The sequence below is a fragment of the Photinus pyralis genome, unplaced genomic scaffold (genome assembly GCF_008802855.1).
Source record: "Photinus pyralis isolate 1611_PpyrPB1 unplaced genomic scaffold, Ppyr1.3 Ppyr1.4_LG1, whole genome shotgun sequence".
NCBI classification, from domain to species: Eukaryota; Metazoa; Arthropoda; class Insecta; order Coleoptera; family Lampyridae; genus Photinus; species Photinus pyralis.
In genome coordinates this window covers 63911319-63924241 of record NW_022170249.1, presented here as the reverse complement: position 1 = coordinate 63924241, position 12923 = coordinate 63911319, and the positions used below count along the sequence as shown (strand labels likewise).

General features: G+C 36.8%; 4 protein-coding genes across 4 annotated transcripts; 2 read left to right on the top strand and 2 right to left on the bottom strand.

Annotated features, from left to right (window-relative positions):
• Positions 1–775: 775 nt before the first annotated feature.
• On the top strand, positions 776–2713 carry LOC116180258 (zinc finger protein 805-like). Its single transcript, XM_031500161.1, has 4 exons — positions 776–998; positions 1047–1316; positions 1362–1691; positions 1738–2713. Exons 1-4 carry the CDS (start codon positions 816–818, stop codon positions 1999–2001), a joined length of 1047 nt encoding a protein of 348 aa, XP_031356021.1. The 5' UTR covers positions 776–815; the 3' UTR covers positions 2002–2713.
• A 78-nt stretch (positions 2714–2791) lies between these two features.
• LOC116180268 (CDC42 small effector protein homolog) lies at positions 2792–4237 on the bottom strand. Its single transcript, XM_031500174.1, has 5 exons — positions 4078–4237; positions 3978–4028; positions 3815–3900; positions 3632–3767; positions 2792–3584 (listed from the first exon to the last, which is right to left on the bottom strand). The coding sequence occupies exons 2-5, from the start codon at positions 3993–3995 to the stop codon at positions 3582–3584; spliced, it is 243 nt and encodes an 80-aa protein (XP_031356034.1). The 5' UTR covers positions 3996–4028; positions 4078–4237; the 3' UTR covers positions 2792–3581.
• A 1519-nt stretch (positions 4238–5756) lies between these two features.
• Positions 5757–7713, bottom strand: LOC116180249 (zinc finger protein 93-like). Its single transcript, XM_031500149.1, has 2 exons — positions 7484–7713; positions 5757–7420 (listed from the first exon to the last, which is right to left on the bottom strand). The coding sequence occupies exons 1-2, from the start codon at positions 7667–7669 to the stop codon at positions 6407–6409; spliced, it is 1200 nt and encodes a 399-aa protein (XP_031356009.1). The 5' UTR covers positions 7670–7713; the 3' UTR covers positions 5757–6406.
• A 271-nt stretch (positions 7714–7984) lies between these two features.
• On the top strand, positions 7985–11206 carry LOC116158748 (E3 ubiquitin-protein ligase synoviolin-like). Its single transcript, XM_031471579.1, has 5 exons — positions 7985–8239; positions 8294–8386; positions 8439–8591; positions 9371–10360; positions 10650–11206. The coding sequence occupies exons 1-5, from the start codon at positions 8111–8113 to the stop codon at positions 10923–10925; spliced, it is 1641 nt and encodes a 546-aa protein (XP_031327439.1). The 5' UTR covers positions 7985–8110; the 3' UTR covers positions 10926–11206.
• The last annotated feature ends 1717 nt before the right edge of the window (positions 11207–12923 follow it).

Sequence of the window (12923 nt, the reverse complement as noted above, 5' to 3'; positions counted from 1 at the left end):
TTGATCGTTACGATTTATCGAAGCCAAGATCGTAACGTCTAAACCGCGCTTAACTGCGAGTTGTAACCAATGTCAAAAGTGTGACACATGCACTCAGACCTTAGACTATACAGTACATGGATTAGTATTAGCCTTATGCTTTCCATACAAAATGAGTGGTCACGGATAGGGAGCACTGTAGTCGCGGATATGTGAATCTCAGGGTAAACTAAAGTCGTGTAGCATCACTCGGATCGCGTAAAAAGCAGCATCTATAGCAACCGCGTAGTATCGGATGCTTTAAATTATCTTCTATACGTCTTCAAATAAGAATAAGTTTGCTTACTTAACATTTCTAGGCGATTAATTAATTGATGTGCGTTAATTTAAAGGTTGACAATCTCATATCCATGTAAAGTACCTATTTCGATCCACTTTGCACTTTGTGAACTTGTTCTGTTGTTGTTGTGTTAATAGCTAATTTTATGATCTGGACAAAATGGGATTCTGGGTGACGTCATTCGCGTATTTTAATACTGAACATTTATTGGCTGAAAGTTACGAGGCAACCTACTCTCTCTACAATGCGATCAAAAATAAGTTGCTGTCGAGTGACCTTTGGAATTTTTGTTTAGGTACATGGGAAATCGTACTTAAATTGAACTTCCAAAGGCTACTAGCAAGCAGCTCATTTTTGATCGCCCGTTATTAACCTTGGTTGTAAACACGAACTCGCAGTACAAGAGTCATCACAAAAAGATTGACACACCCTGTACATTTTTCATTTGCCGGGGAAGGGCTAAGGGGGATCACAACAAAAATTTTAGCAAAACACAATGAACGACGATTCAAATAAAAACTTTGTAAATTTATTTTGTGATTTTAGCTTTAATACCGTCTGTAGACTATGCCTTGAAAAAACTCAGCCGAACAAGAAAATGTCCCAGCTCTTTGAGCCAAAGCAAAACAATTTAATTAGCGATCTACCCGGAATGATTATGGCTTGTGCTTCCATACAGGTAAAAATTGATATACATCCAACTTCCAATGCACGTAATTTTTAGTAGATCATTGAGGGGGATGGTTTGCCAAGCACGATTTGCAGCAAATGTTTGGCAAAGTTAAACGTTGCGTGGCAGTTTAAGCTTCAGTGTGAAAACTCGGATGCGAAATTGAGGCAGTTTTATTTCAATAACTCTTCACAACTGCCAATTGCGCCGGTGTTTGATGGGTTCGGCTTTGATTTAAAGCATGAACAGCACGTTTGTGTTTTAAAGTCCGAATTGGATGTCGCAAATTCTTACAATAATACATCAGAACTTATTTCTGGAGGCAATGTACGTATCGTACAAATTGTACACCAATTATAACTTTAGTTGTAGCTTGCCACCCCACCACCGCTTAAGAGAGAACAGGAGTGTAAAAAGGTGAAAACGAAGAAAATTAAACGTCAAAAGACAGAAAGGAAGGACTTAAAAATACATCAGTGTGATACCTGCGGGAAGACATTTAACAGACGAGAATATTTGACACAGCACATACGAATTCATACAGGTGAAAAGCCATACCATTGCCATTTGTGTGAGAAACGTTTTGTAAATTCGGGCCATTTGACCACTCACATGAGAACTCACACAGGAGAACGTCCACATTCGTGCACTTTGTGTCCGAAAGCATTTTCGACACGTCAAGAATTACATAAACACACAATGGTTGATAGTAAGATTTCATTTTCCACGATTGTAAATCTGCTTTCAGGTGCACAACGGCGATCGACCTTTCGTGTGTAAAATGTGCGGTAAATGCTTCGGTAGTTCCAGTAATCTATACTCGCATTTGAAACATCACACGGGCGAAAAGAATTTCACCTGCGAACATTGCGGGAAGGCGTTTTATACCAAGCAAGAGTTAAAGCAGCATTTGGTCGTTCATACAGGCGAAAAAGCATTCCTTTGTGAATTGTGTAATAAGCGTTTTTCACAAATTGCCCATTTGAGACGACATTCAAAGCTGCACAAATAATGCAGAAATTGGTATATTCACCCAAGCACTAAACATATCAGTATTCTTTGAGATATTCTAATGATAAGCTTACTTTTGTCATTTTTTTGTACTTAATGTGTGTCATTGTTTATATATTTATGTATTTATTATAAATTTAAAATTTGGAAAAGTAGTTTTGCACGCAAATTTAGTGAGCTAATTGCTCAGCTGTGTGCATTGGTCCCAAAGACATTGTGATTAATTTTGATAGTTACATTTTATTTCAAAAACAGTATCAATGGATGGTATAGATACTTATAGGCAACCAACTATACACGTGAGTAAGATTTCTCTCCAAAGGTATGCAACTGTCATGTGAGCAATTCGAACTTATTTGTAACGTCACTACGAACTTTGCCGAACGCATTTGAAAACTGAAAGTAGAAGTCTCAAAAATTCGAGAAGGGTTTCGGGAATATATAAATTCTTGAAGCCAAAAGAAATTTTAAAAACAACTCTTGTTTGTCGCCTGTAGTGCCATAGTGGTCGTTGCCTATAGCCATTTATTCTATGCATACCTAAAAAGACTTTAATACGAAATAAATTAGGGGAGCCAATAATCCGAAATGAAAAAATTGCTATGGTGCGTTGTTCCGGTATAAATTTCATTTTGGCTTAAGTAGGCAGTTTTGGCCAACCCAACGCACAATATGCTTAGGTGCATAACTTTTTAATGTTAGACAGCGAAAAGCAAGCAAGGACAAGAGCAGTTAGTGGACTAGAAACATTAGACAGGATGAGACAAAACTGGTAGTTACAGAGGTACAACTCGAAGCACAATTTTTTACTGCTGTTAGGAGATAAGCTGCGATGTTCCATGTCATAATCACTTTGTTTACATTCAATTAAGAGAGGTGAGAATTGAATCAATAAACCAATTATTTGTTTCAAAAAGTTACTTTGTCCTGCAAAACTGCAAATGCAATTTTTCTGTTGAACCAAGAGTGTTGAACAATAAATATCGCAATTTCCGTCTCATTAATGTATATACAACATAATTTAATATACATACTAATAACATTCACAACTTAATCCTATTATACAGTGTTTGTAATAAATATACATACTTTGAACAGTAAATATGTGCTATCCTATTAAGTACATAATAACAAAGGTTTTCACAATCAAAAGAATGTGACAACGAGTCTCTCTTACAATTAACAGTTGTGCTAAATGTATTAACGTGCAAAAATACATTTGTACAATAAGTCTTTCTGGGTTACATTGAAGGCAGATTAAAGGAGTACATTTCAGTCTAGTTTGAAGAATTATTGCAGTAAACTAGAAACACTTAATAGTGTCGGTTAGTAATTTGGCACTAAAAGAAAGCACAACCAAAAGAATCGTACAACCTTTTTCGAGGTACACAGTCACATAATACATAATCTCGATAAAAATTAATATTTGGCTTTCGAAAAACAAAAAATTAAACCTATTCCGTAATAATAAAGATTACATACTTTCAAAATAAAAGGAAGCACTTGAATTAATCATGACCAACATGCAAGTTCCGAAAAACGCACACATAATTTACAAATATGTTATTGGCACCATTCGGATTACTGAAAACAATTGACTAATTTTTCCAACTACTTCAGGCACAGCTTACTTTATACGAATTCTCGTAACCCCCTTTACTTCGCATTTGCATCTGAAGCGCTGTCAATTGATCGTTAGGCATTTCTATATCTCGACTGCCTATGTGAGCGGTATGTTGAAAGTTCATAGGATTCCCGATCATTGACCTGCGTTCAACATTTTATCTCACAGACACGATTTAAAAATTCATTACCTATCGATTCTGTGCCGATGCCTCTTCTGAGGTTGTGATATGCAACAGCTAAACCACGAAACCCACAATTCCCCTACAGCAGTCATCTGTAAGCGAGATGTGTTATCAACTTATGAACCACGAACTCCCGATTAGGGAATGTGTCATCAAATGAAAATATCACCTTTTGCACACTGGTCATAAGGCCTAAAGTTTGGGAATTCCTTAACCGAACCTGTATCTCAATTTTATAGTTAATTAAATAGAGCTAAACAATGGCCTACCTTTTCGTTTCGCTTAGAAAAATAGGAACTTAAATCACTTTGAGTCACCGACAAAATAACTTAATTTAAATAAAAAGTAATTCACTTTTGTTGCTTAAAAATATTCAAGGATACTAACGTCAACATTCGTGTAACTTCATGACTGACAAGTGACATTAGGGATTTTCCGTTTGTTACTACTTCTCTGGAGTTGGTCCTGAATCATAGAATAAAAGGCTTACACAAGGCCGCTTTTTAAAAATTCAAAAAGAAAAGACGGTATCATTAAAAATTACGCTTTGTAGGGCAACGGATAGGAGTTTTCTAGCGTTTTTCTCAATAAGGGTCGTTTATGGGCGATGCCATTCCACTTACGAGTATATCTAGTTCAATGATATTTTATTACTGTTAAAATAAATAGCAACAAGAACAAACTAGCATAAAAATGGCTTTCGCCCTAAGGGCTAAGGGTACGTTTATGTTGGAGCTGCGATAACTGATGAGAGTCGCGACAAGATCGGCGAAAAATTAATTTCTATGATGTGCAGGCCTGCAGGGTATAGTGGAGCGAGTTAGACGAGGAACAGACGGGCGGACAATAAACCGTGAAGGAGGAACTTCTTTCAAAAATGAGTCCCCTAAAAAGCGCAAACGCTCTGCACACCTTATAAAAATCCAAAGGTACATGTTTGGTATCCATATGACATCACGTGATAAAAGCAAAGATAAGCAGCACAATTAGCGCCGCTCTTCTGCCAAGCGTCGCTTTGATACAACATCTGCATATAAAACAATAACATCATTTTCTTTACTTTTTTAGTGTCGTCGCTCTTACCGTTAATTTTAGCTCCAACATCAATATACCCTAAGGCGAGAAACTTGAGCGCATTTTCCATGCATTGCATACCTGGTGTTTACAATATGTGATATGTGTACCTTTACTAGAAGCACACATTAATTGTCAAGATTTTTCCTGGTTCAGGTCCAAGTCCCTGAATGAAAAAGAATGAATTATAAATATTGAACACTGTAGGAGTAGTTACAATATAAGAAAGAAATAACAATTCAAGAGACTATGGTACTAAATAAATTATCATGCAGGGAAGGATTTTCCGTGTAGCAGTCTCCTAGCAGAAGTGTACCATGTTGCATATGTACTACATGAAATAAAAAAATATAAAATATTCACGAGGAATTGACTAAACTTATAGCTTTTATGTGACATTTATATGTACTTCTTGATATTAAAACATGGGTGTAACTTTAGCAGTTTCCATGAATTGATCAGTCCTTTCAGCAGGGTCATACAACGGACTATTTATGTGTACAAAGGAAAATAAGTTAAGGCATAATTATGCACGCGCACACCCAATGTTTGTTTTTACTAGAATCTTTGGTTAAAATTTCAAAAAAATATTTATAAAGAAGTTGAAGTTGCACATGCGCACGTTATCATAGTATACCTTAGTTTTTTCTTGGTTTAGGCGCCAGATCTACAAGCTACCAAATGCAAACACAACGAACTAAATATCTTGAAAACCGTAGTAGTCAAGGCCTTGGACAGATGGAGACAGTGGCCATAATAGCGCCTTCCAAACATGAGTAGGAAAATGCGCTAAAAACGATTAGACAATTAATGATTGTATTTCAACATCCTAATCTCGGCGCCTCCTAATTAGGCCAGTTATCAGCAAATGGTATTAAACGTAACGATTTGAAAATTTATTTTAATGAATTGATAAATAAATAAACTTTATATACAGAAATGTGATATTTAACACAAGTGATGAGTTTTCTATTTAAATCTCAAGCTTTAAATTTTTTCTCCAAACATTAAAACATTTGGAGAAAAATTATGTTACATAAGGAACAAACACTGGTGGCACAAACTCCACCGCTTCTCTTCCTTATGAATTGATCTTCATAAGACACAATTTCAAATATGTTGCACCTCATTAATTCCGTGGTGGGAAACATCCTTCATTCCCAACACAGATCCAGTTTTCTTCCCACAGTTAAATTTATGCGACAAATAACATCCTATGTGAATACATTTGTTTCCAAGAAAATTAACTTTCAGATAAATTTAACTGAGTCAATAAAACCGGCTATCTATACAAAGCATGATGCGCAACAGTTTTGTAACTGCGACTACCATTTGCAGTTATTGTATTCGAGTCCAAGTAACGAGTAACAGTCAGTACGTGAAGACACTGTCAACATTACTAGTTACCTCACATTTATTTACTTTTAGGTAACGTCACGAATACACTTACATCTTGGTCCATAATACTCTTTTAAATATTACCTACACAATAGGTAATTACTTATAAAATAAATCAGTGCACTATCAATTCTTATGCATTTTTAAATGTCTGATTAAATGAGCCTTCTGCGAAAACCTCTTATTACAGTATTCACATAAGAACGCTTTTTCCCCAGTATGAACTAGCATGTGTTGATAAAGCTGTCCTTTCGTCGAGAAGGCTTTTGTACACTGATCGCAATGATAATTCTTCTCTCCCGTATGAATTCGAGTGTGTGTATTTAAATTACTGGAACTAGCAAACCGTTTCGGACAGTACGTACAGCCGTACGGTCGTTCTGATGTGTGTATAGCTATGGTGTGCTTTGTGAGTTGTTGGGCCGTTGCAAAGGCCTTGTTGCACGCGGCGCATATGTGATTCTTTTCTCCTGTATGTGTACGCATATGAGTGTGTAGATGTCCGCCGTTAATGAAGCGTTTATCACACAAATGGCAGACGTATGGCCTTTCACCTGTATGAATACGAATGTGATGGATTAAACTCGGTTTTGTTCTGAATATTTTTCCACAGGTATCACACTGATGAGGCTTGGTTTGGTTTTTTAGTTTCGTATTTGAAACTGGTTGCGGTATGTCGAGTGACAGCTGTTCAACTTTCATTGGCACATCAACATTTTTCAATTCGTTATATTCCACTTTGAGTCCATCTAAATCATTACGTTCGATTTCGTTTAACGAGTTGGACGACATTAACTGAACATTTTCTAAATTTTGCAGTTGAGGTTCCGCGTTTTGTGGTACGTCTAACTCCTGCACAACGCTCACTTGTTCGAGATTATTTAAAATTTGGCCATTATTATGAATTGCCGAATTATCGGCAATAACTTCCTCCGAAAATTGCATGCCATCACTAATGTCTTTCTTTATATCTATAAAGCTGGATAAGTCCGGTGCCGTAGGTAAGTGATGTAAGTTCTCAAAGCACTGTCTTAGCTTCGCGTCGGAACTCTCGCATTGCGATTTAAATTGAAACGCCACATTCAGTTTTGAGATACATTTTTGGCAGATATAAGGCGGTAATCCGTCCCCTTCCAATACCTACAATTAAGTTACCGAAATGTGTAAAAGATACAAACAACAACAATAATGGCCATTGTTTACCTGAACAGAGGCGCAGGCCATTATTAAAATAGAGAAATGGGGTGGTTTGATTGGATCAAAAATCGGCATAAGTTTTGGACCTTTCTCTAAACATATTCGGCATATATTGTTTATGTTCATTGTTAAATAATAATTAAATAAATCGCTCTGAGCTTGTGAATTTCTAATATTGTTCAGCTGCGCCATGTTCACAAATCAAATTATTTCTTTACCATGTCCACCAATCTTTCAACTTTATAACTCCCTAGAAATAAATTTAAGTTACTAGATGTATACAGTGTGTTCCAAACAGGAATGAGCATAGTAGTCTCTCAACGATGACGTAGTACATTATTCGGCACGTAGATTGTAGACAATTAATTATTGGTAGTTTTACTTGACTTTTGGAGGGAATAAATCTGATTGACAATCATAGGATTTGATTTGCCACGTTGCCGGCACAGTGCCGATAACTTCACGACAGTACCTTTTGTTTATCAGAAACAGGCGCATGCGCATCACATCTACATTTGACGGTCTGACAGTACAGAGTAACAAACGGCAAATTGACACATCACTCAAATGTAAGAAATAAATATTTAAATTAACAGTGTCTTTATTCACCCTAATTCCATAATTTTGGAAAAAATGAGGTCCGTGGCAATATCTGTACTGAGTGTGGTCTTAACGACCGTAGTCCTGGCCAATGCCTACTACCAGAAGAAACAATTTTATCCTTCTGTTGTATACATAACCAAATCAAATCCTAGTATGGCTGTAAGTATTTCCTCGGCATTTACCACAATTTTGCGCTGATTTCTACATTTGTAGGTCATTTATATTCAAGCCTTCATACTGGTTTTTCTCACCGGTAAACTGATGCGCAAGGTCTTCTTTGGACAATTGCGAACGGCGGAATTCGAGGTTTCTTTAGCCTGTAACAGGAATGTTAGTACTATATCATGATCGGTTTTAGCACCTCATGGAGAGAGCGTGGTATGCCATTACAGAGACTTGTCTCGCCTTCACCGTGTTTCGTGACGATTTCACACCAAAGTTTGTAGCACTTTTTACTATACTACTCTTCTTGAAATCGTTCCACTGGCTGGCCGAAGATCGAATTGATTATGTGAGTATAAGTATACCAAGGTGCAGAAGGGCCACATTGTATTCAGAAGGTCAAATTCGGAGCTTAAACTTTAAAGTGCACGTGCTTATGTTGTTCACATCCCTAACTCTTTAAGATGGGTAATCTTCTAAATTATACAGTACAACAAAGGTCTAAATCTGTTGAGAATGTTGTAGACGACTTGTCACTTTTGTGGTGGTTTCCTTAGTCTCCCAGGTGCTTTCCCTGGCTTTGAAAAGGGTTTAGAGACCAGTAGAAGTCATTTTAAAGCTTGGAAAACGTACTAAATGCCCTAAATTGTTATAGAATTCTTTCTCAAATGCATTTAAGAAGTGCTTCAAGGCTTAGTTGACCTTTTCCAGAGCCTTTCATGAACTCATAGACTATTTGGAGCCTTAGAAGGTTTTCAAGAACAATTCTGTGTCCTTTGTAGAGCTAAGCAACCTTTTTTATTTTTTTTCAGTTAATTGTTTCGAAATGTGATAATGTGAAAAAGCATCGCTCTATATGATACCTTTGAAGTTGACCCTTATTGGCAACTGCTGGTGACAATAAATCATTATTTAAAAGCTCTAGGAAAGGCCTAGAAGGCTCTTAAAACAACCTAGAAAGCACTACAGAGGGTTTAGATTTGTGTCAATAGGAAAAGGCATGAAACAAGCGCTATGGAATCTTTGAAGTAAAGTTTAAGCGCTGAATAAGTACACAGTTTAAACTCCGAATTCAACTATTAAAATATGAGTACAAGTACAAGTGTGTAAGTAATCGTTTTCTTGTAGATGGAAAGGAGTCCAGTCATAAGCTGGGTGTTTCACATTAGAGTGTTATCCTTACTACTCGTATTAGGTACTTCGGACTTTTATTTTCTACAACATGCATATCTATCTACGATGGCGATGGGACCATCTGTACAGTTAGTGTTCGGTTTCGAGTATGCCATACTTTTAACTATGGTTGCCAATATAGCTCTAAAATATGTTTTACACACGATAGATTTAAATAGCGAAGCTCCTTGGGCGAATAAGGCTGTGTTTTTACTATATACGGAACTGGTAATGGGCCTCATTAAAGTAGTCCTATACATCGCTTTTCTCATAATTATGATAAAGTTGTATACATTACCGTTGTTTGCATTTAGACCGATGTATTACACATTACGGAACTTTAAGAAGGCATTTAATAATGTAATATTGTCACGACGCGCCATTCATAATATGAACACCCTGTATGCGGATGCCACACCGGAAGAACTGCAAGCCGCCGACAATGTATGTATCATTTGTCGCGAGGAAATGACCACGTCTTCGAAAAAGTTACCGTGCAATCATATTTTCCATACTGCGTGCTTAAGATCTTGGTTTCAACGACAACAGACGTGCCCAACATGTCGGCTGAATATTTTACGAAATCCTGCAACTGCAAGGGCCGAACCGCGTCCGCAAGCACAACCGATGCCGAACCCGTTTGCTGGTCCTCCTTTCGTTTTTCAACCGTTAATTAATCCAATGCAGGATTTAAACCAAGGTGCCGCCGCTCAACCGCCACCCACCGCACCGCCAACCTCCACCTCGCAAAGCACGACCCAGCAAGGTCCAGTACCACCGTTTGCTTTGCCTCCTTTTATGCCGTTTCCATTTTTGCCATTTATGTCTCCACCACCGATGCCCTCTTCAAATCTTGCATCACTATCCGCTGAAGAACTTAGAAGAATGGAGGGGAATGAACGTGAACATGTGGAGGCGAGAATTCGTTGTCTACAAAACATTCAGGTACCATTATTTTATATATCGAATCCCCCCTCCTCCCTCCAATTGTATTTATGAGCTTAATCTTCTCATGATCTCAGATCCCCTCCGATTAGATGTACCTACTTCAAAATAAATTGAAAGGAATTTTGAGGTATTTAAGATGTTAATTTGAAATAGAAATCTGGGGAGGGGGAAGGAAGTCTAAATTTGTGTAGATTTGATCACCCCAGATTAAATGTTGATACAATTGATTTAGTGTGGGGGAGTGCCCTAATGAAGTGTAAAAAAATATATAAACTGAATTTCTCAGGTGATGCTCGACGCAGCCGTACTTATGATGAATCAGTACAGTGCGGCAGTCGCCACTTCCGGAACGATACCGAGTCACCCGCCAACGGACAATGTTCCACCTGCAGCCAATGATTCTAGTAATACAAGTAAAGAATCGGAAGGCGGCACGTCTAGCTCGAGTAATTCAAATGCATCAATTCCCGCTACATCATCTGCAAATCCGCTCAGTGCCGAGGAAGAAATAAGAAGACGACGTTTGCAACGATTCGAGCAGACCGTAGAGCAACAACAATAGACTAAATTTATTGTGGTAAATGCTTTTGGATGAAAGACTTAAGTCAAACTATTTTCGTTATTTGTATATATTGGTATTTTGTGAAAACCGTGATTATTGTAAGGTATTTCGTTGCGACTGTATTAAGTTCAAGTTTTGCAATGTTCTATTGGAAGATGTATTTGAAACCAAAAGTTACACTACGAATTTGTTATTCATTTTGTTTATTTTTAAGAATTTATGTCACATGGCAGTGTATATAATTTATTTTGAACTTAATAAATTTTGCACTTGCATTGTTATTGCTACTATGTAACGTACAGTATGGGGGCAATCGCCAGGATTTTTAAGCTGTATCAAGAAGTAATAGGAACGCATTAATACATAGCATAAGGAAAAATAAGGGCACTTTTAGTTACCTTTACTAAGACAGTATTACAGGTAGGTACCTTTTTAATCTAAATTGATCGGAAAACAACCTTTAAATGGCTTTAGGCTGACTTCACGCATGCAATTAAAGCACAAACGATGTGTTTAATCGCAGTCGTTTGTACCTCTTTTGTGCCATATAATAAGTCTTAGGAGAACCAGTTATACAGAATTATAGACGATTTGAAATGCATGCAAACACCTAAAATAAGATAGGTAGGTACCTACACGAATTGAACCAGCTGTAGATTAAGCGTACCTTAAGTAAGTATATGCAGTGATATTCATGTAAAAAGTAGTCAGGGATTTCATGTCTACTTTCAAATAAGAAAAAGTCTTCTGAAAGACGCCTAATTTTATGCAACCAAAATAACTTCTTGAAACAAATAAAGATCTGGCTGACATATTAATTTGAATATTGTTGCTTTGGCTTCACAGAAAATAAATCTCTTAAGCTCTTTTAACTGGTACCGGCACTATACCAATTGGAAATATCAATATCAACACACGAACGAAAATTAGTATTCGGAAGTCAAAGCGATAATATTCAAATTAATTAATATGACAGGAAAATCTTCATTTGTTGTAGGTAGTTATTTTGGTTGCATAAAGTTAGGCGTCCCTTAGAAGACTTTTTATCATGTAAAAGTAGACATAGGAAATCCCTATGTCTACTTCTACATGAATATCACTGTATATGTAACTGTATGTATAAAGTTTAATGAAGAAAAATATGCATATTTACCATAGATATAATGCTAACATTGTACACACCCAGAAACAATAGTTTGTCTTTCTCATTAAAAAGTAACGGTTTCTTAAAATCAAAGTACAGTTTTCCCAAACACAGAGGCGCTTTCTTTCGGCTGCTTAGCAATCATGATTTCAAAATCGTGATTCGTAGGATCACGTTTTACGAAAGAACGCGCGAATTTAAATCAAAGTTTGGTTAAGTTTACGTAGTACACATTTGCATTCGAATTACGTATTTTTTGTTTGGATTATGAAAATAATTTAAATACAAGTGGAAGTACTTGCACAATTATGCTCCTCTTCAGTTACAAATATTGACTAATCGAACATTTGAGCAAAAATATCCTTGCATTTATAGGTTAGGAATTCGTGATCATAAAACTTTTATGTTCAGTTTGTTCACGATTTTAGCAATCATGATCGTAAGATCACACTTCGAAAGAACGTGATTTGACAATCCAAACGCGTTTGGATCACCGAAAGAAAGCGCCTCAGTACACAAGCTACTGTTTATACCGCTACCATGGCAACATAACTTCACCATGGATACATCCTAAATTTTTTAGTGTAACTAGATGGCAAGCGGTCATCTTACCGTAGAAATCTTTGCTAAATTAAAGTTGAGGTAGTAGAAAAAATCATATGTATAACTCTGGAGGAAAGTACATATCCCTCCCTTGTGTGATTACTGCCCTCCGCTTCGCGTGCGGGCATTAAACTTCACACGCGGGAGGGAATCTTTAACTTTCCTCCCTTGTTATACAAATAGCTATTATTCACTGGGAACGTCACCCTACTTAATAATAAGCGCTGTTACATGCTCGTAATATTATCAAA